At 42.3% G+C, this 27,601-nt stretch overlaps 1 protein-coding gene across 16 annotated transcripts in view; it reads left to right on the forward strand.

Moving 5' to 3' along the window:
- TCOF1 (treacle ribosome biogenesis factor 1) overlaps nt 1-25,552 on the forward strand; it is a 98,176-nt gene extending 72,624 nt beyond the window's left edge. For 9 of the 16 annotated variants that reach the window (XM_056811460.1, XM_056811464.1, XM_056811467.1 and 6 more), the window contains 10 exons: nt 465-617; nt 7,474-7,654; nt 8,109-8,236; nt 10,898-11,066; nt 12,472-12,554; nt 18,031-18,235; nt 19,843-20,454; nt 21,285-21,391; nt 23,026-23,069; nt 25,048-25,552. In XM_056811460.1, coding sequence (XP_056667438.1) covers nt 465-617; nt 7,474-7,654; nt 8,109-8,236; nt 10,898-11,066; nt 12,472-12,554; nt 18,031-18,235; nt 19,843-20,454; nt 21,285-21,391; nt 23,026-23,069; nt 25,048-25,069 — 1,704 coding nt within the window. In that variant the 3' untranslated portion in view covers nt 25,070-25,552. The remainder of the gene's footprint in view (nt 1-464; nt 618-7,473; nt 7,655-8,108; nt 8,237-10,897; nt 11,067-12,471; nt 12,555-18,030; nt 18,236-19,842; nt 20,455-21,284; nt 21,392-23,025; nt 23,070-25,047) is intronic. The other 7 variants (XM_056811472.1, XM_056811468.1, XM_056811473.1 and 4 more) reach the window with 2 other exon arrangements.
- The last annotated feature ends 2,049 nt before the right edge of the window (nt 25,553-27,601 follow it).

The raw sequence follows: 27,601 nt of genomic DNA on the forward strand, positions 1-27,601 counted from the left end.
TAGACCAGTGGTAGCAAACCTTTTACAGGGGCAAGTGATGTCCTCAGGCACATGTGGAGAGAGGGAGAGGAGCAACTGTCCTAATGGCTTTCTAGTAACAAACTCTGTGCTGGGGTGACAGTGCACATGCCCACAGACAAGGCTCTAAGTGCCCCCTCTGGCACACATGCCATAGGTTCACCACCACGGGTCTGGCCCTATAATTTCACTCTTGTGCTATAGGAAACTCCTCTACCAATGCAGATCATTGTCTTCTTGGCATCTTACCTAGCCTAAATATGATTGTATTAAGAAGCGAAGTTTTCAACCTTGAAGGAAGCCCAATCAAGAGATGATTTGTATAAAAATATTCTGAAAAGGCACTCATATGAAATCATCATTATTCATTTTCATTGAGCTCTCTGAGCAGATGCCACTTTACTGACGGTAACTTCTCTGTCCTTGCCTCATTCTCATTGTCCCAGGTTTCATCAAGGAAGAAGGATGAGAAAGCTGTTGCTTCTAAGAACAACATGGGGAAAGTCTCTCCCATATCTCCAGTCAAGCAATTGGCTTCACCTTGTACTATCAGGGGCCAGAAATCAGAGAGCAACAGTGAGCAACTGTCCCCTGCCCAGGTAGGGTCCTGGGGCCCTATGGATTTCCTCTTTCCCTCTGTCCAAAGTCACATGATGGTGCTTGTGGCTGGGCTGCAAGGGGACATGCAACTTTACAAACATTGATTAAGTGCCTATTATGTGCAGTGCATCCTACTAAGAGTGTAGGAAGATACAGTTTTTACTTTATTTTATTTTTTAAGACAGTTTTTAAAAAGGCATGATCCTTATTCTCATGGATCTTATAGTCTAGCATTGGAATAAAACACAAATAGAAATTATAATTATCAGCCTAGACTACTTGGGTAGTTTTCCCTTACATTAGAAATATCCCTTTGCTTTTAGGTAGCGCATAAATAGAACACCAGGCCCAGAGTCTGGAGGACCTAGGTTCAATTTTGGCCTCCCTAGCTGTGTGACCCTGGGCAAGTCACTTAAATCCAATTGCCTAGCCTTTACAGCTATTCTGTTTTAGAATCAATTACTTAGTATTGATTCTAAGACAAAAGATAAGAATTTTTAAAAGAAAGAAAGAAAATAAGTATCCCTTTGGCATTAAGAGGTATGCACCCACACTAGGAATATAAATTTTTGACTTCTTAATCTTGCCACCCCTCTCTCCTTCCTCCCCTACTCTTTGTCCTTCCAACTTGTCCAAATTCATTCTTCTTAGAGAGCCCCTCCTCATTTTGGAGGCACATTTGGGAGGAGAATTTAGGGCAGGTGGGAGGAGGAGGATTCAAAGGGAAAGACTCATGGCTAAGGTTCATAACCTTTCGTGTGGTATGGACCCCTTCTCAGAATAATTCAGAATAATTGAAGGTAATACTAAACTTCAGCTAGAGGTGAAAGAAAATAAATATGTAATTTTTTACCTATCCAAGTTCATAGACTCCCTGAAATCTTTCTGTAGATCCCGTGGGAATTTATGTATGCCAGGTTAAGAACCCCTTATCTAAGGAAAATCCCATCCCACTTACCTAGATGACATGGAATTCAGTTCTCTATCAGGTACTTCTTCAACATTTTTATGCCCTAACCCTGAGGGAAGCAACTTAATAGGAACCCCTGAGGTATATGCTACTTAGCCCAGCCTGGCATCATTCTGTCATCATAACCTGTTTTCTTTCAGTGCTGGCACTTGGGGAAGGTTCATCACCCCCAAACACTTTCCTCAATCCATAAGAGAAAGTTAGTGGGAACTCTCCAGATACTCAACCTGCCCCTGTCCTTTCCGTTTATCAAGAAAAACGGATGAGATTTCACTCTCTTTGACAATGGTCTAAGCTCACCCAAAGACGTCTTCAAGCAGTGGAACCTGCTAGATAAACCATAGTCACGAAGCTGAGTCCTAGACCTAATCCTGAGTTACCGTATCTGTGTGTCACTGAATTGATGCTTCTGTGATATGTCACAACTATAGGGGCCAGTATCACAGTTACTCATACTGGAGGACTCTCAACACTGCTTTATGGACAGTGTATGTAATTGCTTCCTGGAGGGTTCTGGCAGCTAGGCTGGTGGAGTGGATGTGATTTGGCCTAGCCCGTACATGGATATATTTGTTTTTTCAATCTCTATGCTATCTCAAGCCATTCAGTCACCCAGTAAGTATTTATTATGCTCCTACTCTGTGCCAGGCACTTTGCTAGGCATTAAGGATAGAAATTCAGCGAAAGGAACAATTCCTACTTGCAAAGAGCTCACCATTCTAAGAGAAGAGATAAGGGGAGATGCATGTATGTGTGTGTGTGTGTGTGTGTGTGTGTGTGTGTGTGCACACATATGTGCACACGTAAGAATATCCAGGACAAATACCAAGTATTTTTGCATGATAGTTTAAGAGGGAGGACACTAACAGTTAAAGAATTCAGGAAAGACTTCATGTAGGAAGAGGTATTTTCACACTCATGGTTATTTATATTGGTTATCTCTAAGACTTCTATTTTTGTACTCTTGGTTATCTTCTTTATTTTTTTAAACCATTACCTTCCATCTTAGAATCAATATCATGTATTGGTTCCAAGGCAGAAGAGTGGTAAGGGCTAGGCAATGGAGGTTAAGTGACTTGCCCAGGGTCACACAGCTAGGAAGTATCTAAGGTCAAATTTGAACCTAGGACCTATCTCTACGCCTGGCTCTCAACCCATGAGCCATCCCTGCCCCCTAGTTATCTTCTTTAGTGAAATGGAATCGTAACTACAGTGATTGAATTTAGCAGATCATCCAGGCTTGAGGCCACATTTCTAACATTTTGAGACCAAGGATCCTTGCCACATGGGTTAGTGTTTCTCACTAGATAAATAACTAACATTTTAGTGGTTTGCAGGCTAGTTTGAGCTAGAGAACACCAATGTGATTTGCTTTATATAGAAATGGAAAGTGAGGTACAAAGAAAGAAATGACTAGCCTAAAGCCACACAGCTAGTCAGTGATGGAGCTGAAAATAGAAACTCAGTCTCCTGTTCCCCTTGAGGATTTGTTTGGTTGGTTTTTTCCTCCATTGCACCAGCTGCCTTTTTTTTAGCTTTCAGCTCTTTAGCTGAAGAAGTTTTTAAGAAACTCCCTCTTCAGAACAGTATCTGAACAGATAATAAATGGGAGCTTGTTCTCATCATGGGGACTTAAAGGAGCACCCTATTTAAATTAGAACTGCTTAACAGCAGGTGGGTGGTGCCATGATGCATGGTGTCAGGCCTAGAGTCATGAAGACTTGTCTTCTTTAGTTCAAATTCGGCCTCACTTACTAACTATGTGACCCTGGGCAAGTCACTTGACTTTGGTTGCCTTGGTTCTTCATTTGTTTAAAAAAAATTATACCTGATTAGTGCAGTAGAAAAAGGCTGGTTTTGGAGTCTGGTTTCAGGCTGGGGCTTCCATTTAATAATTTGCATAACCTTTGGCAGGTGGTGGAACCACTCAGGTCTCTATTTCCTAAAATGGGAACTTCATGACTTTTAAATACCTCTTCCAGATCTAAGACTTTCATTCTATAAATTAATAGATTTGGAACAAATTTAATAATATTATCTATGGAGTCAATTGAATTAAAATGTAGACATTAGAGCATTCTGTAAACTGAGATACTGAGAGAGAGCACTGGACCTGGAGTTGAGGAAAACCTGAGTTCAGCTGTCCTCAAATATTTGCTAGTTGTGTGTGATCCTAGGCAAGCCACTTAAATTGCTCTGTGCCTCAGTTTCCTCATTTATAAAATGATGGAAACAATATCATTTACCTTCAGGGTGGTTGTGAAAATCAAATGAGATTATGTTTGCAAAGCATTTTGCAAATCTTAAAGCGTTGTGTAAATGATGGTCCTTTTTATTATGTCTGAAGATTCTAATCTGTCAAAAAAATGTTTTAGTCTTTAAAATTAGACATCTAAACATTCCCTCTGAGGTTATTGCACTAGAATTAGACAATGGATTCAGGAAAACTTCAGCTGCTTCATTAGGGTTTTAATATCATCAGGTTCCAGCCCATTATTTACACATAATGACAACAGCTAATAGTGACAGTGCCATAGTGTTATCACCTATTTCCATCACTTTATAGTGGCATGGTTCTTTGCATTTTTTAATAACTAATTCAGTAGTCTTAGGAAAGAGATTCATCTCTGGCTTGTAGAATGCTAACATGGATGCCTCAAGAGCTGGGTTTTTTCTCATCTCCTTCATTGGGTTACCAGGAAACTTGGCACAGTGGAAAGATTGATGCATTGCAATACAGAAGATTTGGGTCTTGGTCCTGAGTCCTGCTGCTAATGAGGTCTCTGACCCTTTTTAGTTCTTTGGGCTATTTTTCCTCATGTGTAAATGCTCAAACAAGATAATATTTGTGAAGTGCTCAAAAAATCTTAAAGTCGCTATGTCAATATTAGCTGTTATCATTATGTGTAAATAATGGGCCAGAACCTGTTGCTATCCCATTAAGTGGCAATATGTCTTGATTTTTGTGATTTCTTCTTACTTGACCTCAGTCCTCCTATTTGTATTGTTAATCATTATGCTTAGCCAGCTCTTGCATGCCATAATTGCCCTTTCCTAAGTTGCTAGGTCTGTTCATTGCTTGCCTGCTCAGGGATGGCACCATGGCCCATAGGGCCTTGGAGAAGGACAACCCAGTTGTTCATGCCAGATGGAAGGAAAACCAAGCCCTTTTCACAACTAAAGCAGCAACCCTGTCTCAGGAATCCATTTCCACTTCCTAAGTGAATCCACCTGACATTCTGGTCATTGCCCCTCATCAGCCATTAGGTCCTGCCTGCATTCCTTCTCTTGACCATGCCCAAGCCTAAAGCCAACTTCTCCTCTCCTTCCTCCCCCAATGTCCTTTAGCCCCCCTGCAAGGAGGATGCTTTCTGACCAAGGTGCTTAGTGTCCTGTCCCTTTGGTTTTTGTCCATCTGTCAGTGTTCCCTATGACCCAGACTCCCCACTGCTCTAAACCCCAACTCTTCCACAATGCTCAAGGTCTAAAAGAGGCCAGATCCACGGGGGCAGACATCCATGCTCTGCCTCTTGGGCCTCTTTAACCCTGTTGTATAAGCTTGTTTCAGGAGGGTGGGGCTTGCCGCTGCCATGGGTCCCTGTCCTTACAGCCTGTGACCACAGGGGGGTGCCAGAGAGACACAGAAAGGGAAGAGGTTCCCCCACCCCCCCAGGCCAAGCTCAGATTTCCTTCTTCACTATCTCTGGTTCCTCTTTGCAGCTTGGTTTTGTAACTAGATGCTCAGGATTCACAGAGGGCTGGAATTTCCTGTGGCCAGGTCTAGGACCAGTCTTGTCCAACGCTTCTCTGGCTTTTGGCTGGCCCAAGCACATCCCTTTGCGGAGTTCAGGGTGGATGGGGATGGAAAGCCTCATTAGGGAAATACCTGGCTTTGAGCTTCCCTGGATTCGAGCCAGCCAGCCGGGGGGAGACTGAATGATTTCCTTCTCTGAACATTTCAAGACCCTGTGGTTCTTTAAAAGGGTCTTTGTAACCTTAGCAAACCCTTAACATAGATTGGCTCCTCTCATTGATTACACAACACTCCTGCTGCTTTAATGCTGCTGTCATCCCCATTTTTTGGAGGAGGAGCCCGACTCAGGAAGGGTGAGTGGGTCCCCCTGCTAGTAAGTGGATGAATGAGTCCACTAGGTTCTGTTTGACTTATAAGTACAGAGGCAGTTCTGTAAAATGCTGCCCTGTCTGGAAATTAGGACTACTGTGTTATCTTTAATTATTCTCAGGCATCGCTACTTCTCTTTATTCCCAATAAATAAACTATGTCTCCATCTTCACATAGAGGAATTTTTTTTGAGCCAGCATTTGAAAGAACTGTTACCTTTCTTTTAACTTTATATCTTTATTTCTTTTCAAAGACCCATGACTTTTCGGGGGTACATAGATATGAGACAACAGCATAGGTAGGTCATTAGCATCACTGGCAAGAACTCCCAAATTGATGAGATCATATTAGAGTGAGACTTTTAGCTATATAGAATGCCAGAAGGAACCTCAGAGTTCAGGTCCAACTTATACCTAAAAGGGAAGCCCCACTCCAAATAATATCCTTGATAAATAGTCATTTATTCTCTCAAAATTTTCCGTTCATAAAGAGCTCATTATTTCACCTTCCACACTTCTTTTAGACAGTCCTGTTGTTAGGACACGGCTGTTTTTGCCTTTTTAAAAATCTATAGCCTTTGGCATGGTGCTTGGCACATAATAGGCATTCAGGAAGTCCTTGTTAACTTAGGAAGTTTTTCCTTTTTTTTTTCAGTCATTTTCAGTTGTGTCTGACTCTTCATGACCCCATTTCTCTCTTTTTTTAATTTGGAAATGTTTATTTAATAAATTATTTTAGAATATGTTTCCATGGTTACGTAATTCCTGTTCTTTCCCTCCCCTGCCCCCACCCCCTCCCATAGCCGATGTGTAATTCCACTGGGTTTTATATGTGTCATTGATCAAGACCTATTTCCATATTATTAATATTTGTAAGAATGATTGTTTAGGCTGAGTCTACATCCCCAATCATGTCCCCATCAAACCATGTGATCAAACAGTTGGTTTTCTTCTCTGTTTCTACTCCCACAGTTCTTTCTCTGAATGTGAATAGCATTCTTTCTCATAAGTCATTTGGGGTTTTCTTGGCAAAGATACTAGAAAGGCTTTCCATTTCCTTCTCCAGCTTATTTTACAGAGGAGGAAACTGAGACCAACAAGGTCACACAGCTCCAAAGTGTTAGAGGCCAGATTTGAACTTGAGACTTCCTGACTCCAAGGCAGGCCCTCTATCCATTGCACCATCTAGCTTCCTTATTTACATTAACCCAAAATCTGCCTCTCTGCTACTTTCACCCACTTTGGGTCTAATCCCTTTTCTACTAGATAGCCCTTCAGATATTTGAAAATTGTGGGCATGTCCATACTTTGATTTCCTGTAAGTACTTTATCAGATATAGTTTCTAGTTTTCCTTACTGTTCTGGTGACCCTTTTCTGGGCATGATTCAGCTGTTGAAAGTCCTTTTAAAAATTTGGCGCTAAGAACTAGATATATCACTTCTATGGAAGAATGAATAGACAGACAGACAGACAGACAGACACATAGAAATAAAGGTAAATTCTGAGTAAGGTTCAACTAGAGCAGGGCACAATAGGATGGAGAACTATCCCCTCCTTCATTCTGGACACCTGCCTTCTCCTAAAGTTGCCCAAGATAGAATTAGGTATTTGTGACTGCCAAGTGACAGCATTAGTCTCTAGACTCCCTCATAGCCATATTCTAGCCATACCTCTCTTGTCATTGTAAGCCACTGACCCCTCTCACCATCAAAAATCTTTAACCATTGAGGTGAAGGGGACTTTTTTGTTTTTGTTTTTAAAGGTGATTAAAACCCCTCTGATTTTTGTCGACCCCAACCGTAGTCCAGCTGGCCAGGCTGCTATCCCCATGAAAGCCAAGACAGACTCAAGGAACAGACAAGTATCAGAGAGCAGAGAGCAAAGCTCCTCCGAGAGTGGGGATGAGGATGTGATCCCTGACACTCAGTACCCGAATCTTCCCAGTAAGACTCCCATCTCCTATATATGCCAGGGGCCACTGAGGTCAAAAATTAGGCTCCCTCTTGACGGTAGGTGGGGGTTGCAGGATCCTAAAAGCTACACTTTAGTTGGGGGATGGGTACCCTGCCCTTGGCTTTAGGGTGCCCCTATCTCTTGAAAGAACATTGGCTAGGAACCTGTCATTATTAAGGACATGAAGAGACTCACTGGGGCAGTTGCCTAGGGTATCTTTGGGTAAATGCTTCTGATGGCATGAACAAGCAGCATTTTTGAAACAAGGATACTTTTGGCACATTTGCAAGAGTCCCCCTTCTTATATTCTTATGCATATGGATGAATGGTGAAGAGGGGACACAAGAACTTTGTTCTCCTTGCAGACCAGATGGGGACATGGCATAGACCTTGCTCATTCTGTTTCACATTTAACCCAGTCTTGCTCGCTGTTCCCTATTCCAGCAGTAAAGAATGCCGTGATGAAAGCATCCCCACTCTACCAAAGGGCAGGCTCTACACCCAGCACCAGCAAGCCTGAGGAGTCTAGTAGTGACTCTGCCTCTGAGCATCAGGGAACAGGAACCTCCCAGGTACCTGGAAAATGGCCCAGGGGGAGCAAATTTCAAGCAAGTTTCTTGGCTTTCGTATGAACCATCCTTTGAGTGACAGAGTGATATAGTAGATTGAGAGTATAGGCTTAAGGAGCTGCTGGGTGGCCTGGAGTCAGAAGGGCCTGTGTCCAAATCTGGCCTCAGATACGTCCTAGCTGTGTGACTCTGGACAAATCACTTAACCCCCACTGCCGAGCCCTTAAGGCTATTAAAAAAAAATGCCACTCTTCTTTCCCTCCTAAACTGCATCTTAAAGAACCAATTCTGGTATAGGTGTGATCTGACCAGGGCAAAGAACAGCAAAACTATCCCCTTTCTCATTCTGGAAACAGCATGGGGGGGGGGGGGGGGGAGTAACTTGCCTAGGGTCACACACCTAAGAAGTGTCTGAAGTTACATTTGAACCTAGGACCTCCCGTGTCTTGGCCTGGCACTCTATCCAAGGGGCCACCCAGCTGCCCCTGCTCATTTTTCTTAATGAGGTCTAAAATCACCTTAGCATTTTGGATTGCAGTTGATTCCTATTGAGTTTACAGGCCCTAACAGCCTCCTACCCCAGCCCTGGCTCCCCTCTGTATCATTGTGTGCTCCTATCTATTCCCACTGCTCTCCTGGCCATCCATCCCCAGTGCTGTACTGCTTGAGCAACTGTTCCTGTCCTTTGAGCTTCTCTTGTAGCCTTGTTCTGACACAAGCAGGCTCTCTGCCCCAACCCATTCCAGCATTAGTTTTCTTCCTCATCCACCCCCAGAGTTCATTGCCCTGTACCCTCCTCCATTCTGAAAACCTGCTGCAGTGGCACTTCAGGGAGTATACTCACAATGCTTGTTTTGTGTTTATTTTTCTATGCTTCCTACTAATAATTAGCCCTTATCTTGATAAAGAGCTTTCCAAAAGGGTTTTTCCCTATCATTTTCTTTCTTTCTTGTGCTAGGTAATGGAGGTCAAGTGACTTGCCCAGGGTCACACACCCGGGAAGTTTCTGAGGCCAGATTTTAACTCAGGACCTTCCGTCTCCAGGCCTGGCTCTCAATCCACTGAGCTACCCAGCTGCCCCCTCCCTAGCCTTTTCTTTAAAAAAAAAGGGGGGGGGGACCCTTACCTTCCATTTTAGAATCAATACTGTATATCAGTTCCAAGGAAGAAGAGTGGATAAGGGCTAGACCATTCTTATTTCACATAAATACAGAAAGCACTTGGAACAAACCACACATAGCAGATCATTGGAGAAAAATAGATGAGCTGCTAAGAAGCAGGAAGGCTTCTCAGAGCTCTGAAATCACCATTAGTTCATGTCTTAGTCACAGTCTATTCAATCTTTTATACTCCCTTGGTCATTGTGTATATTGTCCTCCTGGTTTTGCTTTCTTTCCAGGGCTTAGCGGCAGTTTATACAAGTATTTCCAAGATTCTTGGAATTCTTTCTAGTTGTCATTTCTTATAACACAAAGAATATTTCATCCATTTGAGGAGATGAGATGTTCAGTTATTTTTCAGTCATATCTGACTCTTTATAACTCCATTTGAAGTTTTCTTGGCAAAGATACTGGAGTGGCTTGCCATTTCCTTCTCCAACTCAGTTTTCCAGATGAGGAAACAAAACAGATTTGAGTGACTTGCTCAGGGTCACACAGCTAGTAAGTGTCTAGGGCCCTATTCAAACTGGGGGTGATCCTAGGTCCAGCATTGTAGTTACTGTGCTACCTAGCTGCCCCTGCCACCTTGCTACCCCCAATCAACAGCTATTCACTTTCTCTTTATTCTTTTGCTATGACAAAAAGTATAGATATAGAATGATGCAGGTATACCTCAGAGATAGATATATACATGTAAATTAATACAGATAGATTAAAAAGTCTTTGACCTCCTTGAGCTTAGCAGTACTATTTTTGGGTCATAAGAAATAGCATTTTTTAACTCATTGTCTAGAATTCAGTTCCGCCAATTCACAGTTGCACCGGTCTAATCCTAGCCTTGCCAATATTTACTATTGCTGACTTTTTTCTTTGTCAGTATGATTGCTATGAGGAGAAACTCTTGATTCTTTTCATTTGCATTTCTCTTATTATTCGTGATTGGAGCATTCTTTCAAAAGCATGTTGATAGTCAATGACTCTTATTCTTATATTTGGATATCTTGGATATCCACCTTATCAAAGATATCTGCTACATAGTTTTCCTCCCGTTTAATTGCTTCTCTTCAACCTAGCTGTCTTGATTTTGTTCATACAAAAGTTTTTAAATTTGATACAGCCATTACGTGGTTCTCCAGATTTGTCTTGTTCCTTATTCCTTATGATGTACTAATATGTGCAATTAATGTGCTACAATTAGTACAGCAATTCCTCAGACATTGGATCCATACTTTGGTTCTAGCAGAGTTAAGTTAAGCCAGGTCTCAAAAAAAGCAGCAAACATTGTTTGAAAAGAGGATGTGGGAGGATAGGCCTTGAGGCATGAACAGAGGCTATACTAGACTGGAATTTGAATGCTGAATTTGGACAGGTACTGAGTATCAATTGGGAGACAGGATATAAAGTTACTATTTCTCCTTCCTTCTCCCTCTCCCTCCACTATTCCTTTTCTCTTGTTGGATTAGGGTGCCATTATCTCTGAAAGACTCCCCTTGTTGTCCCACAGACCACTTGTGTCAAGAGCAAAACGGCTAGGCGGGACAAAAAATCTAAGCTTACTGGCGGAATCCAAGCCATAGCTGTCCAGGACAAGTCTTCAACAACCACCAGCAACAGTACGAGGAATGAGAAAGAAAACCCAGAGGCAGTGAGAGCAAAGCAGACACAAAATCTGGGTAAGGATACCAAAAGAAAAATGACTCTGTGCCTAAATCACTTTGCCTTGATAGCATGAGAAAAGCAGCCACCTCTGGAAGGAGATTGACTGTTCTAAGGTGAAAAGAATTACAATATAGAAGGAAGAATAGGATCTACTCTGGCTCTGTTTCATGTCAAGTGAAGGGTTGAGCAGTCGTCGTTGGTTCCTCATAGGATTCAAAGCTAGACAGGATCTTGGAAGTAAAAGTCCAACTCCTTCATTTTGCAGATGAGGAAACTTGAGGCCTAAAAGAAATTAAATTCCATGCCCAAAGTAACCCAGTAGATTACTGGTAAAACCTGGGCTCATGTCTTCTGACTCTGTAGTCGGCATTCTTTTCCCTATGCCACGACATGTTGCCTTTTAAGGGCCTTTCCATCTTAATAGTCTGTAGTTCTTTTTGTGTATGTAGTCTGTGCTGCACATAGATCTCTTAATGCAGGGGTCCCCAAACTATGGCCCATGGGCCACATGCAGCCCCCTGAGGCCATTTATCTGCCCCCACCGCACTTCCGGAAGGGGCACATCTTTCATTGGTGGTCAATGAGAGGAGCATTGTGAGTGGTACAGTACTACTTCCGGTGACATAATCCTTTGCGTGGTGCCTTGTTCTGAGAGTAACTGAACAAGAACGAGGCACCTCACAAAGGATTAAGTGGCTGCACAATGGAAGACGTCAGCATGGTGAGCGGTGATCTGGAGGAGGGGATTCCACCCCGTGTATACTGCTGCCTGGTAGAGTGGTGGCGGTGTTGGGCCTGTGCAAGGTGTGACAGGCCCATCATAGCCAGCGCTGCAGCCTCCGCTCTCCCAGACAGCAGCATACAGATTTAGATTTGTTCATAGTTCTTTTTTATAGTCCGGCCTTCCAACAGTCTGAGGGACAGTGAAATGGCCCCCTGTGTAAAAAGTTTGGGGACCCCTGATCTAATGAATAATCAGTATGGTTATTCTAAGCACAAGCATAAGAGAGCCCAGACCCAACCTTCTCTACAGATGAAGGCAGTGATAGCCCTAGATAACTGGGGAGGTCAAGGCAAGCCACAGAGGACTGAAAGTCTGCTGATACAAAGCGGCATTTGGTTATTTCTGGGCTCTGAAAGTTTAAGGAAATCTACCTGGAATGAAAACATTGAGAGATATGAAGACAAGCAGGGGAAAGTAAGCTACTGGCTTGGTCCCACTGACTAGAGAATCCAGTGAGGGGGTAGGGGGGGAATGAAAGGTAGACAGAGAAAATGAGCAAGGAATTTCAGGAGAATTGTTCAAGAAAACCATGTATGATAAGGAAAGGTCACATCCTTTAAGCCACTGAGAGAATTCTTCTGTGCCAAATCTTTCATGACCTACAGGTTTCATAGACTCATCTGCTTCTCCTGCAGGTCTGTCCCCCAAGGACAAAATTCCAGTGAAGACAGAAAACCCGGAGGATTCTAGCGAAGAAGAAATAATAGAACCTTCCCAGGTAAATTTGGGGGGACAGGAAGTTGTTCTAAGCCTCTGGATAATATTATTAACTTTTATTATTATTTTAAGCCCTACTTTCTGTTTCAATAACAACTCAGACAAGAAGACAGAAGGGCAAGGGCCAGGCAAATAGGGCTAAATGACTTGCCCAGGATCACACAGAAATATTTGGGCCCAGTTCTCCTAACCCCAGATTTGGTCCTGTATCCACTAGGCCACTTAACTGCCTCCTATTAACTCTTATCATTAAAGATAGAACATGTAGAATGTCTAAGGAGAGAGAGCTCTCCTTAGAATCAACAAGACTCAAATTCCAATCTACCTCTGATACATACTGGCTGTGTAACCCTGGACAAGGCAATTAACCTCTCAGGCATCTCAGATGACTCTAGGATCATGGAGTTCATGGAGGTGCTGAGGCAGAGTGGTACTAAAGAGGCAGAGGACATGGGTTCAAATTCCACCTCTGAAGTTTATTACCTGGATGATCTTGGGAAATTGGCTTTGTTTCCCTGGACCTGTTTCTTCATCCATAAAATGAAGGCATTGGACTAGGTCACTTCTGAGGCCCCTTCCAGCCCTAGATCTGTGGTTCTGTCATCTGTATTGATAAAGGAAGTTTCCTTGGAAATTCCCTCTGGTAATGACAGCATGGTTGCAGGTCACTCAGCAATGAACCAGGCTTTATCAAACACTGCTTACAATTTCAGTCTTCATTTCATTTCATTTATTTAATTGGAGAGATTTTACTGATCAGTAAACCCTGTAGCACTACAGCCAAGATTTGAAACAGTATCCCAACCCTTTTCAGACCCACTAGACTTTATTACTATATTACCCAGAGGTATAATTGACAAAAGAGTGACTTTTTTTTAAACCCTTACATTCTGTCTTAGAATCAATGTTGTGTATTGATTCCAAGACAAAAGAACAGTAAGAAAGTACTTGTCCAGTAAGCTAGACAACTGAGGTCATGTGACTTGTGTGAAGATGAGATTAACTCTCCCCTGCCCATTTTTAGATTTAATCACCAGAAGGGTATACACCCCACTTACACTTGAGTGGGGGAGGTCTGTGACCCACCTGTGCAATAGTGGGTGACAAATCAGCAAAACTTTAGCTATAATTGGTACATGTAAAATGGAAGGAAGTCACAGGAAGTGATGAAAAGGAATGGTCTTTAAAAATGCCAAGAACTTCCTGTGATGGGGGATCTTTCACCTTGAACTTGATCTTGAAGGAGTTCCAGCTTGGGACCTCAGACTGCTTTCAGATTTTTCCTTTAGAACTACCCCATGGGTGAGGGAAAAGGCTGACTTCTTCCTTGATTTTCTGGAAGGACTAGCCTCAGGAGACACCTCCTCTTGAGAGAGGCTTTGTGATTGAAGCCCTTGCTTTATTCATTCCAGGTCCCTTGGCTCAAGGCTGAGGCCCCTCCAGCTGAGGACTAATTAGCCCTGCCTGGCAGGTTGAGCCAGAGGTCGGAGCAAAATACTTAGTGTGTAGGTTAGATATCTTACCCTATCCTCTCTCTGATTTTCTTACTTTCACTCTTTCTGTATTTTATAAATAAATTTGGAATATAACTAAATTCCTGGAAACCACACTCTGATAAATTTAGTCCAATCATTTATAAATTTACCCCTTACATTCTGGCCCTTAGAATTATAGATTCTGGATATTGGTTCTAAGGCAGAAGAGCAGTAAGGACTAGGCAATGGGGGTTAAGTGACATATCCAGGGTCAAAGTTTATTAAAATTAGTTGTTCATAATGATTGTGACTGATAATATCTACAGATTTTTACACTTGTAGTTTGCCATTTCTTAATGAGAAGGAATGAAGGAAATATGCTGTCAGTTATGTATGTGGAACCAACATTAGCCATTGTTTTCTACCTAAAATTATTTGTATTGGTAGTATTGTCTTTCTACCATTGACATCGTGGTAGCCATTGTGATTATTGTTCTTTTGGTTCTGCTTCCCTTGCTCTACATCTTTTCAAAAGATCTTTGTGGTTTTCCAAAATTTCTCTGAATTCTTCACATTCATTCAATCCATTTATCATCATCATTATTGTTATTATTTATTCTTATAGTTTTGTTCCTTTACTTTAATATTCTACCATGTTCAGTCTTCTGCCATTCAGTAATCACATTTGCTTCTAGTTTTTTGCTTTTATTTTCAAATAGTGCTGCTACAAATATTTCAAAACATATTGACCCTTGCTGTTTTGACTTCCTTGAGGTATTAAGTATTAAGCCCATGAGTGAGATTGTTGAATTAAAGGTTGTGATCTTTTTAGTAACTTTTCTTACATAATTCCAAATTGCTTTTGCAGAACTGTTGGACTGAATCCACATGCTTTTTTCCCCATAACCCCTCCAAGATTAACTCTTTCTCTGTTCTACCTTTTTTCCTGTTTTACTTCAGAGGAAGTAATACCTCAGTGTTGTTTATTTTATTGCATTTTTCTTATTATTAGTGATTTGAAATTTTTTTCATATGGCTGTTAAGAGTTTGAATATTATCTTTTGAAAATTATACTTTGTATACTTTGTAGGGGATGGGTGTTGTTTTTTCTGCTGGGCCTCCCCATCTCACTCAGGCCAGAAGTGTAGGCGCCATCACACCTCTGATCCACCCAGCTTTACCTGGCTCCATGTTTGACCTGGGTCTGATGGCTCCTCTGCTCCTAGGGACTTAGCAAATGGATGCAGAGCCCAAATTGGCTTTAGTTCTACCACAGCTCAAAATGTCTGAGTTCATTCGATAGGCCAGCCTCAACCTATCTCAGTAGCAGATGTTACAGGGCATCTAGCACCATGCCTGACTGTTCATATATCTAGGACAAACAAGGACTTTTCAGCTTGAGCAACAGATGTGTCCTCTGTATGTTCTCGTTAGCTCAATAGTAATTGTGAACAGCTAAGACTAAAGCAAGTGGATCGTGGCATTTGGTCAGTGCCCTAGGCATCTAATAGCAAAATACTAGAGTATAGAGTAGCTGTGGAACAGTCCCGGGGTCTTCATCAGCTCCGCCTCCCCTACACTCATCTCCAGTCATAATGACCAATGCTTTGAAAGGCTTACAAAGCACATTTCCTACAGAGCCCCTCTTCCCCACTAACAAAGATGGGAATGGAGAGGCACCATGTACTTGGATCTTCCCTCCGTGGAAATCATGAAAACTAGAGAGAGACAGCTGGCTCTGGGTGAGTGCATTGTACCTCACGATGCTCAGAGCCTTCTAATTGTGGTTGGGTGACAGAGTGTACTCAGCTGGCAAGATTGGGAGCCATGACTAGTATAGAAATATGTTTTTTGTGACTTCACATGTTTCATGTTAAATTGCTTGTCTTCATAATGTGTAGGGGAAAGAGTAGGAGGGAGAGTATTTGGAACTCAATTTTTTTTTTAATTAATGTTAGAGGGTGTTTTTACCTGTAATTTGGAAATATTTAAATAACTAAAGTTTTTTTTGTTTTTCTTTTTTTAAATATTAGGGGGCTGCTAGACCTCATATACTCCATTGCTGTGTGATCCTGGACAAGTCGCTTACTATGTAGTATTGATTCTAAGACAGAAGTTAATGGTTAGAAAAAAAAAAAGATTGGGAGCCACAAGACTTGGATTTAAATCCAGGCATTTACTAACTAGTGTGACCTTGAACAAGAACTCACTTTTTTAATGAGGCTTAATATTCTCATATATGAAATAGACGAACAACTACTTTATTACCCGAAAGGGTATTTGTGAGCAAAACACTTTGAACACTAAAATCTATGAGTGCATATGTATTATTCCTCTATTAAAATCCTGCTTTGATGCCTCATGGTAGAATAGGGATAACCATGGATTTTCTTTTTTTATTCTTTTTTTTTTAATCTCTATCTTAGAATCAATACTGTGTATTAGTTCCAAGGCAAAAGAGTGCTAGGGGCTAAACAATGGAGATCAAATGACTTGCCCATGGTCACCCAGCTAGGAAGTGTCTGAGGCCAGATTTGAACCCCAAACCTCCCCATCTCTAGGCCTGGCTTTCAATCCACCGAGCCACCCAACTGCCCCCAACCCTAGATTTTCAAAGGCTATGTTAACCCTGCCACAAGGGGGATGGAATTGGTGTCCTTCACCTGTAGGACAGTTTGGAGATGCTATCATTAGAAGATGGGCCCCAGGTTTTTTCATCTAACATCTTGCAAAGATGATATACAAAGGTGTTATAGTAAAATCAAGGAAGGAGTATCTACACCAGTGAAAAACTGAGAATTATTATCACAATTATCTTTTTATTTATCGGAGTTTATGTAAACTGTTCTGAAACTATACTTTCTTGACCACACTATATTTCTGATATCTTTATTGTAAGAGGAAGCACTTGATTTTTAATTATCAAGCTTTGCTATGTAAGGGATAAATTTAGGGGGTTTGACTAATATATTATCCTTATGGTCATCAGGAATTAATTCAAATCCCAATAAAAATACTCAAGTCAGTTTGGGAATTTTTATGGTGGTTTAATTAATATAGAGGGAAGGAATTAAGAAGAAGAGAGAGGGAAAGGGGTATAAGACTTCTCCAGCCTAGCCTGAGCCAAGGGGAGTTCAGAGACCTTCCAGCCACAAGGCCTCCTCCAAGATGAGGGGCCTCCTAGAAGGATGGCGATTTAGGAAAGGTAAAGGAAAAAAAGGAATCATCCTAAACTCTGAGAGAGCTCAGGGAAGATGCCTCACCTGACCCAGCCAAGATGCCAAAAACACTGCAATGAGCCACACCAATATTCGAACCCAGCGACTCCGAGAGACCCCAAGCTCACCAAAGAGAGTCCAGTAAGAGGAAGTGATGTGAAATCTAAAATTCATAGCTACTGAGGTGTATAAACATAAGAGAAAAAGTCCAGAGATTGATTGGACTTGAAGTCAGGAAAAAATCATCTTTCTGAGCTCAAATCCAGCTTTTTTTTTTGTATGACCCTTGCTAAGTCACTTTACCCTGTGGGCCTCAACTTCTTCATCTGTCAAATAAGCTAGAGGAGGAAATAACAGATCGCTCCATATCTCTGCCAAGAAATCCCACCCCATAGGGTCATGAAGAATTGAACACAACTGAAAAAATGACTAAGAGCAACAAAGGGAAATCACAGGAGATGGCCCTGCCCTTTCTCTTCCAAAAACTGGACGCAAGAGGCAGCTTTCATAGAATGGATTTGGAGTCAGAGGATGTGGATTAGATCCTGGCTCTGCTACTCCCTACCTGTGTAAACTTGAACAAGTCACTCCCCTTCTCTGAGAAACAATTTCCTGATCCTTGGGATGAAGGGATGGAACTATACAGCCTTGGGGGGCCAGCTCTGTGCCCTCTAAGCCTCTCTCTGAGCTTGGCACCAGGGGATAGGCGGGACACAAACTCTGTGACTTCTGCTACAACCCTGACCCCACTCTGATCCCTGTGTAACATGATATATTTTTTCAGTCTATACTTTCAGGCTACGAATTTCCCAGGCCATCTCTCCCCACATCCATCAATGCTCAGCTCGAGAAGATGCCTGCCAAGCAAGGAATTACGAGAGTTGTCTCTGCAGACCCAGCTCTGCAAGCATCTTCCAAAGGAAGACCCCAGGAGGGGAGTGGGGACTCTGAGAAGGAGAAACAGAAAGTGGAACAGCCTCACGAAACTGGTAAGTATAGGGTCTATGCTGGAAGAGAGATTAATCAAAGCCATTAGCCTGGAACCCCCTTTCCTGCAATTACTAGCAACTATAGCAAGGGGCTTAATAGTTCCTATAGCAGATAGCAGGGGGGTGCTACCGTGGCATATGCTATGTGGCATAGGGATTGAGAGCCAGGCCTAGAGACGGGAGGTCCTGGGTTCATATCTAGCCTTAGACATTTCCTAGCTGTGTGACCCTGGGCAAGTCACTTAACCCCCATTGCCTAGCCCTTATGGCTCTTCTGCCTTGGAACCAAAACACAGTATTGATTCTAAGATGGAAGGTAAAGGTTTAAAATGAAATAAAATGATAGAACTCCCTCATCCGAGAGTTGCCTATAAAATTACCATCAATCAGGGAGAATTTATGTGTTAAGCCCCTGTTCTGTGCCAGGCATTATTGCTGGGGATAAAACTACAAAGAATGAAAGAGTCCATTTTCACAAGGAACTTACTTCCTTTAGTAAGCTAGCTAGCTAGCAAGCTATTTGTTTAATTAATTATTTTTTACGTTTTCAAATTTTAAATTTAGAGTTCCAAGTTCTCTCCCTCCCTAACACTCTTTCCCTATCCAAGCAATATAATATCAATTATACATGTGAAGACATGCAAAATAGATTTTCATATCAGCCTTGTTGCCTCCCCCCCCCCAAAAAAAAAATCACAAAGTGAAAAAAGTATGCTTTGTTCTGTACCCAGTTCATCATCAGTTCTCTCTCTGGAGATAGCATGTTTCTTCATAAATCCTTAGGAATTGTCTCCAATTATTGTCTTGATCAGAGGAACTAAATCTTTCACAACTGACCATCCTTACAGTACTGCTATTAGTGTACAATGGTCTCTGGTTCTGCTCACTTCACTTTGCATCAAATTTCTTTTCCATCACAAAAATATTCATACATATAGTTCCTTTTACTTTTTCTCAGATCCCTTTGGGAAATAGACCTACTAGTGGTACTTCAGAGTCAAAGGACCAGCACAATTTTATGGCCCTTTGGGTATCATTCTAAATTTTTCTCGAATAGACCAGTTTACTCTACTGATAACATATTAGTGTCCTTATTTTTCTACATCCCTTCCAGCACTGGTCATCTTACTTTTCTGTCATACTAGCCAATCTGATGGCTATTATCTTTTGACTACTTATAAATTATGGAATGCCTCTTAGTTTTATAAATTTGGTTCAGCTCCCTATATAGTTGAGAAATATTTATCAGAGAAACTTGATGTCCTTTTATTATTTTTAAACCCTCACCTTCTGTTTTAGAATTAGTACTTGGTATCAATTCTAAGCAGAAGAATGGTAAGGGCTGGGTAATTGGGGTTATATGACTTGCTCAGGGTCACACAGCTAGGAAATGTCTGAGTCCCCATTTGAACCCAAGACCCTCTGTCCCCAGGTCTGGCCCTTTCTTTATCCACTGTGCTACCTAGCTGCCCCTAACTTCCTGAGTCTTGGCCTGGGTATCGTGTATAAATTGACCTTCAAAGCAAATCAGATGAAAAGCCTAACATACGCTGGCTCATTACAGAGTCTGTGACGCTAATTTTTTTATCTTTTTTTCTGATCTCCAGGGAGAGATTCAAAGACCTCAGTTTCCAAACTTCAGGCAACTAAAAAAGGGTCCAAGCCAGAAGCAGTCGATTATAAACCTTCCTCCCCCAAAGAGGTGGACATCTGTGAGAGTCTCCTAAGAACAAAGCCTCCTTCCAACCTCCCTTCTCTAGTTCAGCTCCAGAGCTCAGGCTGTATTGAGAACTTAGGGTTTGAGGATGCATTCTTTAAGTCCAAGGCCTTTAGACTAAGAATGCTTACTGACCTACCAGAGAAGAAGAAGAAGAATACTGAATCCCCAAAGTTAGCCAAGGGAAAGAAGTCCAAATCAAAACGAAAGCTAACTGAGGAAGGTCCTGTTGCTAAGGCCCCCAAGAACAAGAAGAAGAAACTGATGGGCGAAGAGCCCAAGGAAGGAGAGGCTTTACAAGAAAAGACCCCTGCTTCCCCCAAGGAGGAGAAAAGGGAGAAAGCAAGTGGTGATGCTAAAGAAAAGAAGCCAAAGGAGGTTCAGAGCTCCAAGAAGAAGAAAGAAAAGCCAGAAGGAAACGTGATCTCAGTGAAGGAATATGGAGATGCCCCAGATACCAAGCCCAAAAAAGAGAAGAAGCACAAGAAGAAATCTGACAAGAGTAAGTCCCTAGATTCAACATGTAAAGTATATACTCTGGGATCCTGCAGGAACATGGAGCAAACCTGGTGTTCCTGACTGCTAGCTTCCAAATGGTGGGACTCACCAAGGAGTCTTTGCTGCCAGATTGTCCTTTCCCATTTCTTATAGTAGATCGAAGCCAGGTCGTGGCCACTCATTCTATGTGGACTCTTGTGAAAATCCTGGGCAAAGGGAACAACTAGGTGGCTTAGTGGATAGCCAGGTGTGGGATTGGAAAGACCTGGTTTCAGATCTGGTTTCATTCACGTCCTGGCTGTGTGACCCTGGATAAGTCATTTAACCTCTATAGCTCAGTTCTTACTTCTTAGAACCAAAACACAGTATTGATTCTAAGATAGAAGGGATGGATTTTGTTGGGTTTTTTTTAATCCTCTGCAGAATCAAAATGATCCACATAATAGATCCTTGAACTTCACTGATTTTGGCAAATCCTGGGGGAGAGGGCAGTGCTTGAGACCTGCACCTGTGCAGGATGTCAGAACTGGGGATGCCTTGTTTGCCATATATGTAGCTGCATTCTTTTCCCAGCCTAGAGAAAGATATGAATTGCCCAAAGTTGTGTATATCAGGGCACACCGTCCAGTGTCTCTTTATACAATACAGTCCTGGAAGCCTTCCCCTGTACCTCGTCAGATTTCTAAGCAGCCATAGAATGTGGTGAGACGTGGATTCCAGGTTGAATCTAAAACTACCTCTTACCCTTCTGGCCCAGGGTCTTACCTTGTCCTTCTCACATTCTAGCAGTTCTAATACCCATTATTTATAGAATCCCCCTTCTCTTATTTCCAGAGAAAAAGGACAAAGACAAAAAGGATGAGAAGAAGAAGAAGAAAAAGAAATCCATTTCCAAAGATCCTGACTCTGCCTCAGTATCCCTTAAGAAAGAAAAGAAAAAGGTAGGCTCTGGGATTGAGCAGTAACACATAAATGGGCATAATAGGATCCATTTTTTAAACTGGAATCATGTCAAAGAAGTCATGAGACTCACCCTTGGTAATTTACAGAAAGGGGAACTGAGGCAATTTAGAGGGAGTGATTTGACCAGGGTCCTCACACAGGTAGTAAATAAGAAAACTGGGATGTGAGCCAGGATCCTCAGACTCCAATTCTGTCCACACCTCCTCACACCATCCTCACCACACTCCTTTGGCTGATTCACTTTTTAGCTCTGTTAGTGGGAAAACACAGGTGTGGTGTGTAGCTCTACCCTGCTGGTAATTATAGGCAACCTTTCTTTATACCTACTCTCTCATTTAGCTCTCACAATATCCGCATGCAATCTGTAGTATGAGTATCATTATCCCTGGTTTATTTTATTTTTTAGACTAGACCCATGAATTCATTGGTTTAGGGAATTCCAAGAGAGGAAACTCTTTCAAATGCTACTTGTATTTTAATCACAATAACTCACATGCACATAGAGCTCTTTCTTTATCATAGCCCTATGAGGTGTAGAGAGTGTCAGCAGTAGCATTCCCATTTCACAGATTAGGAAACAACTCCTGAGAGAGGGGAAGTGACTTAGGTCACCCATAGAGTGAATGTTTGAGGCAGGTCTCTCATTTAGGTCTCTTGGCTGCAGATCCCAGTATACTTTCCACTGGACCAAAACTCCCTAACCTCCTTTTTGTTCCAGAGCCCTTTGGCAATCTGGTGATACCTATGGACCTCTTCTCACAATAAAGTTGTTTTCGGTATTTTTAAACCTTTACCTTCTTAGAATCAATACTATGCATTGGTTCCAAGGTAGAAGAGCAGTATGGGCTAGGCAATGGGGGCAAGTGACTTGCCCAGGGTCACACATCTAGGAAGTAACTGAGGCCATGTTTGATCTCAGAAGGTATCTTCCTGACTCCTACCCTGGCATTCTTTCCAAGGTACCACCTAGCTGCCATATTAAAGTGTAATTGGGAGGGACAGCTAGGTAGCAGAGTGGATAGAGTGACAGGCCTAGATATTGGAAGACCTGGGTGCCACACTTCACTCAGACACTTCCTAGCTGAGTGACCCTGGATAAGTCACTTAATCCCATTGCCTAGCCCTTGCCACTCTTCTGCTTTAGAACCTATACATAGTATTGATTCTAAAATGGAAGGTAAAATATAATAGAACCAAATGGTGTTAATAGTTTTCTAAGTCATCTAGCCAGCAGGAATCCCTGTATTTAATGAGTTTGATTCCATGGCTCTCGGGAAGGCTAAAGATGTAGATGAGGCGCCTCCTCTGAGAGTGCTCTGGATCAGTCAGAGCTGAAGCTCCAAGCCATGCCCCGCATGTAATACAGAGCCTTCTGCACCAGCGATGCCGACCCCCCTTCATTCCTCTCTGCTTCTGCTGCCTTTCTGAGGGTCCTGAGTTTGCCTGAGGGTGCAGCCTTTCGCCTCATCCTCCAAAGACATGATCCTTCTGCCCGTCGTCCTGGCCCTGGCCTGTGGGCTCTGCATGCTCCCGCTGTCGACATCAGCCACCCAGAAGGCCTGCCCCTCCGTCTTTCCACCATTCATGTGCTTCTCTTTTTCTTCCTCTACAGAAAAAGAAAGTTAAACAAGTAGATGGAGAGGAACTAAATAACAGGTAACGAGCAGTCCTCCCATCCTGTGTACGTCTCACGAGCTCAAGCGTACAGGCTCTGGCTCACTTCTCCGGGCCCTGGGGGACACTGCTGGCAAAGAGTGTCCTCGGGTCCTGGGTCTCTCTCCCCCCTCCCCGTCCCCTGGTTAGATGCTGGGGCCTGTGGAGACAGTGAGAGAGGCCAGAGAGGTGCAGGAGGGCGCCCAGGCGTTTACTCTGCCTTCTTGTGTGTTTAAACCTTAAACCTACTCTTTGCCCCCTGAATCCATGCAGTTGGGCATATTATGGGCATTAGGCAACTCCTGGGGTCACTTCCTCTGGGGTCCCTGAACTTCCTCGTCCATCAGCGTGGGTGTCCTTGGAGCTAGCATGAGCTCCACCCCCCCCCACCCCCCCTCCTTAGGCTTACATCCTAACCAAGCTGATTGTCACATTCCATCATATTAACTTAACCCAAATCATACCATAATTTTTATTTAGCCCTTACTCAATTTCTGAGCATTCAAGTTCTTTCCAATTTATTTTTTCAGTTATAAATTGGTGTCATATATCTTTTTTTAACTCGTAGCTTCCATCTTAGAATCAATATTATGCATTAGCTCCAAGGCAGAAGAATGGTAAAAACAAAGCAATGGGGGTTAAGTGACTTGCCCAGGGTCATACAGCTAGGAAGTATCCGGGGTCAGATCTGAACCCAAGATCTCCCATCTCTAGGCCACCTAGATATTCCCTCACATATATATTTCACCTCTTTTTTCCTTACTAAGAACTCAGGATATAGTTCCAGTATTTGGATCAAAGGATATGATTGTTTTTGTAATTTTTATAATTTGTTATCAGGGCCCTTTAAAGAAAGTTTTTGGCAATTTAACATTTGCCACTGTATGTGACCATAAGCTGTTTTTCCAGGGCCATGCCAACATGGAGATTTTAAAATTAATTGTGTCAACTAGTGTTACATTGCTGCTGCATAGTACTTCAAGGTTGTTTTTGTTTTATTTTGTTGTTTACAACCCTTACCTTCCATCTTAGAATCAATACTGTGTATTGGTTCTAAGGCAGAAGAGGCTAGGAAATGGAGGTTAAGTGACTTGCCCAGGATCATACAGCTAGGAAGTATCTGAGGCCAAATTTAAACTCAGGACCTCCCATCTCTAGGCCTGGCTCCAATCCACTGAGCCACCCAGCTGCCCCCTTCAAGGTTGTTTTAATTCACTTTTTTCCCTTTGATTTTTTTTTATGCTTGTTTAGCATTTGTGTTTCCTCTTTTGTAAATTGTAACTCTTTTGACTATTTGTCTATTGGAGGTGCGTTTTTATTCTTTTTGAATTCCTGTCTTCATTGACAATTAATGATGTTTGATTTCCCCTAAAAGGAAGGTAGTAGGTAGGTAGGTAGGTAGGTAGGTAGGTAGGTAGGTAGGTAGGTAGGTAGGTGGGTGGGTGGGGCAGCTAGGTAGTACAGTGGATAAAGCACCAGACCTAGAGTCCAGAGGGTTCAAAGTGTCTTCAAATACTTCCTAGCTGTGTGACCTTGGGCAAGTCATTTAACCCTTATTGCCTAGTCCTTGCTCATCTTCTGTCTTAGAAATGATACTAAGAAGATAAGAGCTAAAAAAAATAAGAACAAGAAAAAGGAGGACCAAATTCAGACCACAAAGGAGAGGAGCTTGGATCATTCCTAGATAATGTCATTTTCCTTTGCATCAAGAATCATTTTAGCCATTTGGGTTCTTATTCTCTGTTGGGTTGTTTTTCCCAGCAAGAACTTCCTTATGAACGAGGGTTGGGAAAGGCAAGGGGAGAGGTCCAGGTCAGGGTTTGTGGATCAGGACTTAAGGGTAAGAAATAAAAACAGAAAGTTAGTTAAGCTGTCCTTTTCCCTTTGTTTTTTATAGCTCCGGTGGGATAAATTCAGTCTCTTCCTTTTTTTTTTTTGTTAAGACTACAAATGCCAGAAAATCTTGTATTTTCTCTCCTAGGATTTTTCTAACCACATCATGACATGTCTATGCCAGCCTCCCACCCTGGGAAAAAAAGCAACCAAATCCCAGCATGACCTATGAGCCAATGGATCCAGCAGGAGCACACTAGGGTAACGAGAGAGAGCTTCTGGCTCTTGCACGTATCCCTAATGAATTGAGTGATCTCCATAGAGATTATACCTAATATATATATATATATATGTATAGTATTTTTTTTAAAGAGAGAACTTCCCCTTTTCCCACTGACATGCCTGTTTCTAAAGGCCTTCGGTACTCCTTGGCTTCAGAACCTTTCCTTCCCCACTTTGCATAGAAGACATGGGGAGGGCTGCCACCAAAACATCGCCACCGCCACCACCATCGATGCTGGAGCCAGACAGAGCGTGTTCTGATGGAGTCCTGGCTCAATCAGGTGGCTTCACTTGAGTGACTTCCCCCTCCATGTTATATTTTTAACTAACTTGTTTTTAAAACTCTGCAAATAAAAGATTGGTGTGGAAGAGTCCCTGACTACTGTGTGGAGGTTGGGGGGGAGAGGGGGCAGACTGGTTGTATTTGCTGGCAGGGTCTGTTAGTGCATTTAGGTAGTGGACAAAAACACCCATGTCCCAGCCAGAAGAAAGGGCTTATTTGCATTTGAGGTGGCACCACCTTATTTTTTTTTTTGGCATAAGAATATAATAATGGCCAATATTTACATAGATCTTTAAAGTTTGCAAAGCACTTTACCTAAATTTATAATCATTTGAGTCTCCTGGTCCCTTGAAGCAGGTACTGTAGAGTTTCTTATTTACTGTAAAGAATCAACCTCAGGGAGGTCCAGTGATTTGCCTTCAGCTGCTGAATTTGCCTGCAAGCTAGGTGGTGCAATGGAGAAAGCACCAGGTCTGGACTCAGAGAGACTTGACTTCCTTGGGATTAAATCTAGCCTCCACCCTTACCCACGGGGCAAGTCACTTTACCCTGTTTGCCTCAGTTTCCCCATCTGTAAAGTGAGCTGGAGAAGGAAATGGCCAACTACTCTAGTATCTCTACCAAGAAAATCCCAAAATAGAGTCACAAAGAATTGAACTAAAAAAGTGAGTAATAACTGAATTTGAACCCAGGTCTTCCTGATCCCAGACCCACCTCTATCTACCATGCCAAGTTGTCTTTTGGCAGTTCATATGAGAAACAACTGATTCTGTGGCAGCTCAAGTCACTAATGGCAACATAGTTCCCATAGCAAAAGATAATGATCTTTTTTGTTTTTTAAACCTTTTACTTTCTGTCCTAGTATAACTAACTCTAGGACAAGAATAAGGGCCAAGCAATTGGAGTTAAGTGATTTGCCCAGGGTCCCATAGCTAGGAAGTGTCAGAGGTCAGATTGGAACCCAGGACCTTCTGTCTCCAAATCTGATGCTCTAGTCTCTGAGCTACCCAACTGCCCCCAGGAGACAATCATCTTCACACTCACTACCTCAACACTGACTTTCACAGAACTCATTGAGTGGATCCTGGCCAGTTCTGGGGACCACTTTTGAAGGAGGATGCTGGCAAGAGAACAACCTGACTGGGAAGGAGGTTAGAGTCCATGTAATGAAAATTAATTGAAGAAGTATGGTTTAACAAGTGTTTAACCTAAAAGAGAAGCTTTGGGCAAAGCATCATGGCTGCTTTTAGAGAATGGAAGAGTTTTCATCTACAAGAGGAGTTAGATGTATTTTGAGTGAGCCTAGAGTAGAAAACTGGGACCAGTGGAAAAACATTCTAGTGATGCAGGTTTATTTTTTTACCTTAGGAAGAAAAGTTAGTATGTATTTGTTCAAAAGTACATTGAGTGGGGCAGCTGGGTGGCTCAGTGGTTTGAGAGCCAGCCCTAGAGATGGGAGTTGTTGGGTTCAAATCTATCCTCAGACACTTCTTAGCTGTGTGACCCTGGGCATGTCACTTAACCCCCATTGCCTAGCCCTTGCCCTTATGTCTTAGAGTTGCTATTAAGGGGGCAGCTAGGTGGTTCAGTGGATAGAGAGCCAGACCTGGAAATGGGAGGGTCTAAATTCAAATCTGGCTTCAGGTACTTCCTAGCTGTGTGACTGGGCAACTGCGTTCACTCCATTTGTCCAGCCCTTACTGCCTTTCTGCCTTGGACCAATACTTAGTATAAGTTCTAAAACAAAATGTAAGGGTTTAAAAAAAATAAAAAGACTTCATATAGAAGACAGTGCTTGCAACAAGCCCAAGCATATATCCAGAGATTCTAAAAGGTGGAGATGAGGACTAAAATGTGTTTGTAACAGGTTTTGTTTTCCTTGCTTTCTCGGTGGAGGTGTGGAAGGAGGGGATGACAGAGGTGAGGAGGAAAATAATGTGAACTTGAAAATGAAATTAAACTGAGGGGTAAAAATAATTCCTACTCAGACTATGTGATCCGAGGCAAGACATCTAACCTCTGAGCCTCTGTTTCCTCATCTGTAGTACCTACTTTACCAAGATTGTCTTGAGGCTCAAATTGAGTAATATGCGTAAATCACATTGAAAAATTTGAAGTGCTAAAACCAACAGCAACT

Source organism: Monodelphis domestica, chromosome 1 (genome assembly GCF_027887165.1).
Source record: "Monodelphis domestica isolate mMonDom1 chromosome 1, mMonDom1.pri, whole genome shotgun sequence".
In the NCBI taxonomy this organism is placed as follows: domain Eukaryota; kingdom Metazoa; phylum Chordata; class Mammalia; order Didelphimorphia; family Didelphidae; genus Monodelphis; species Monodelphis domestica.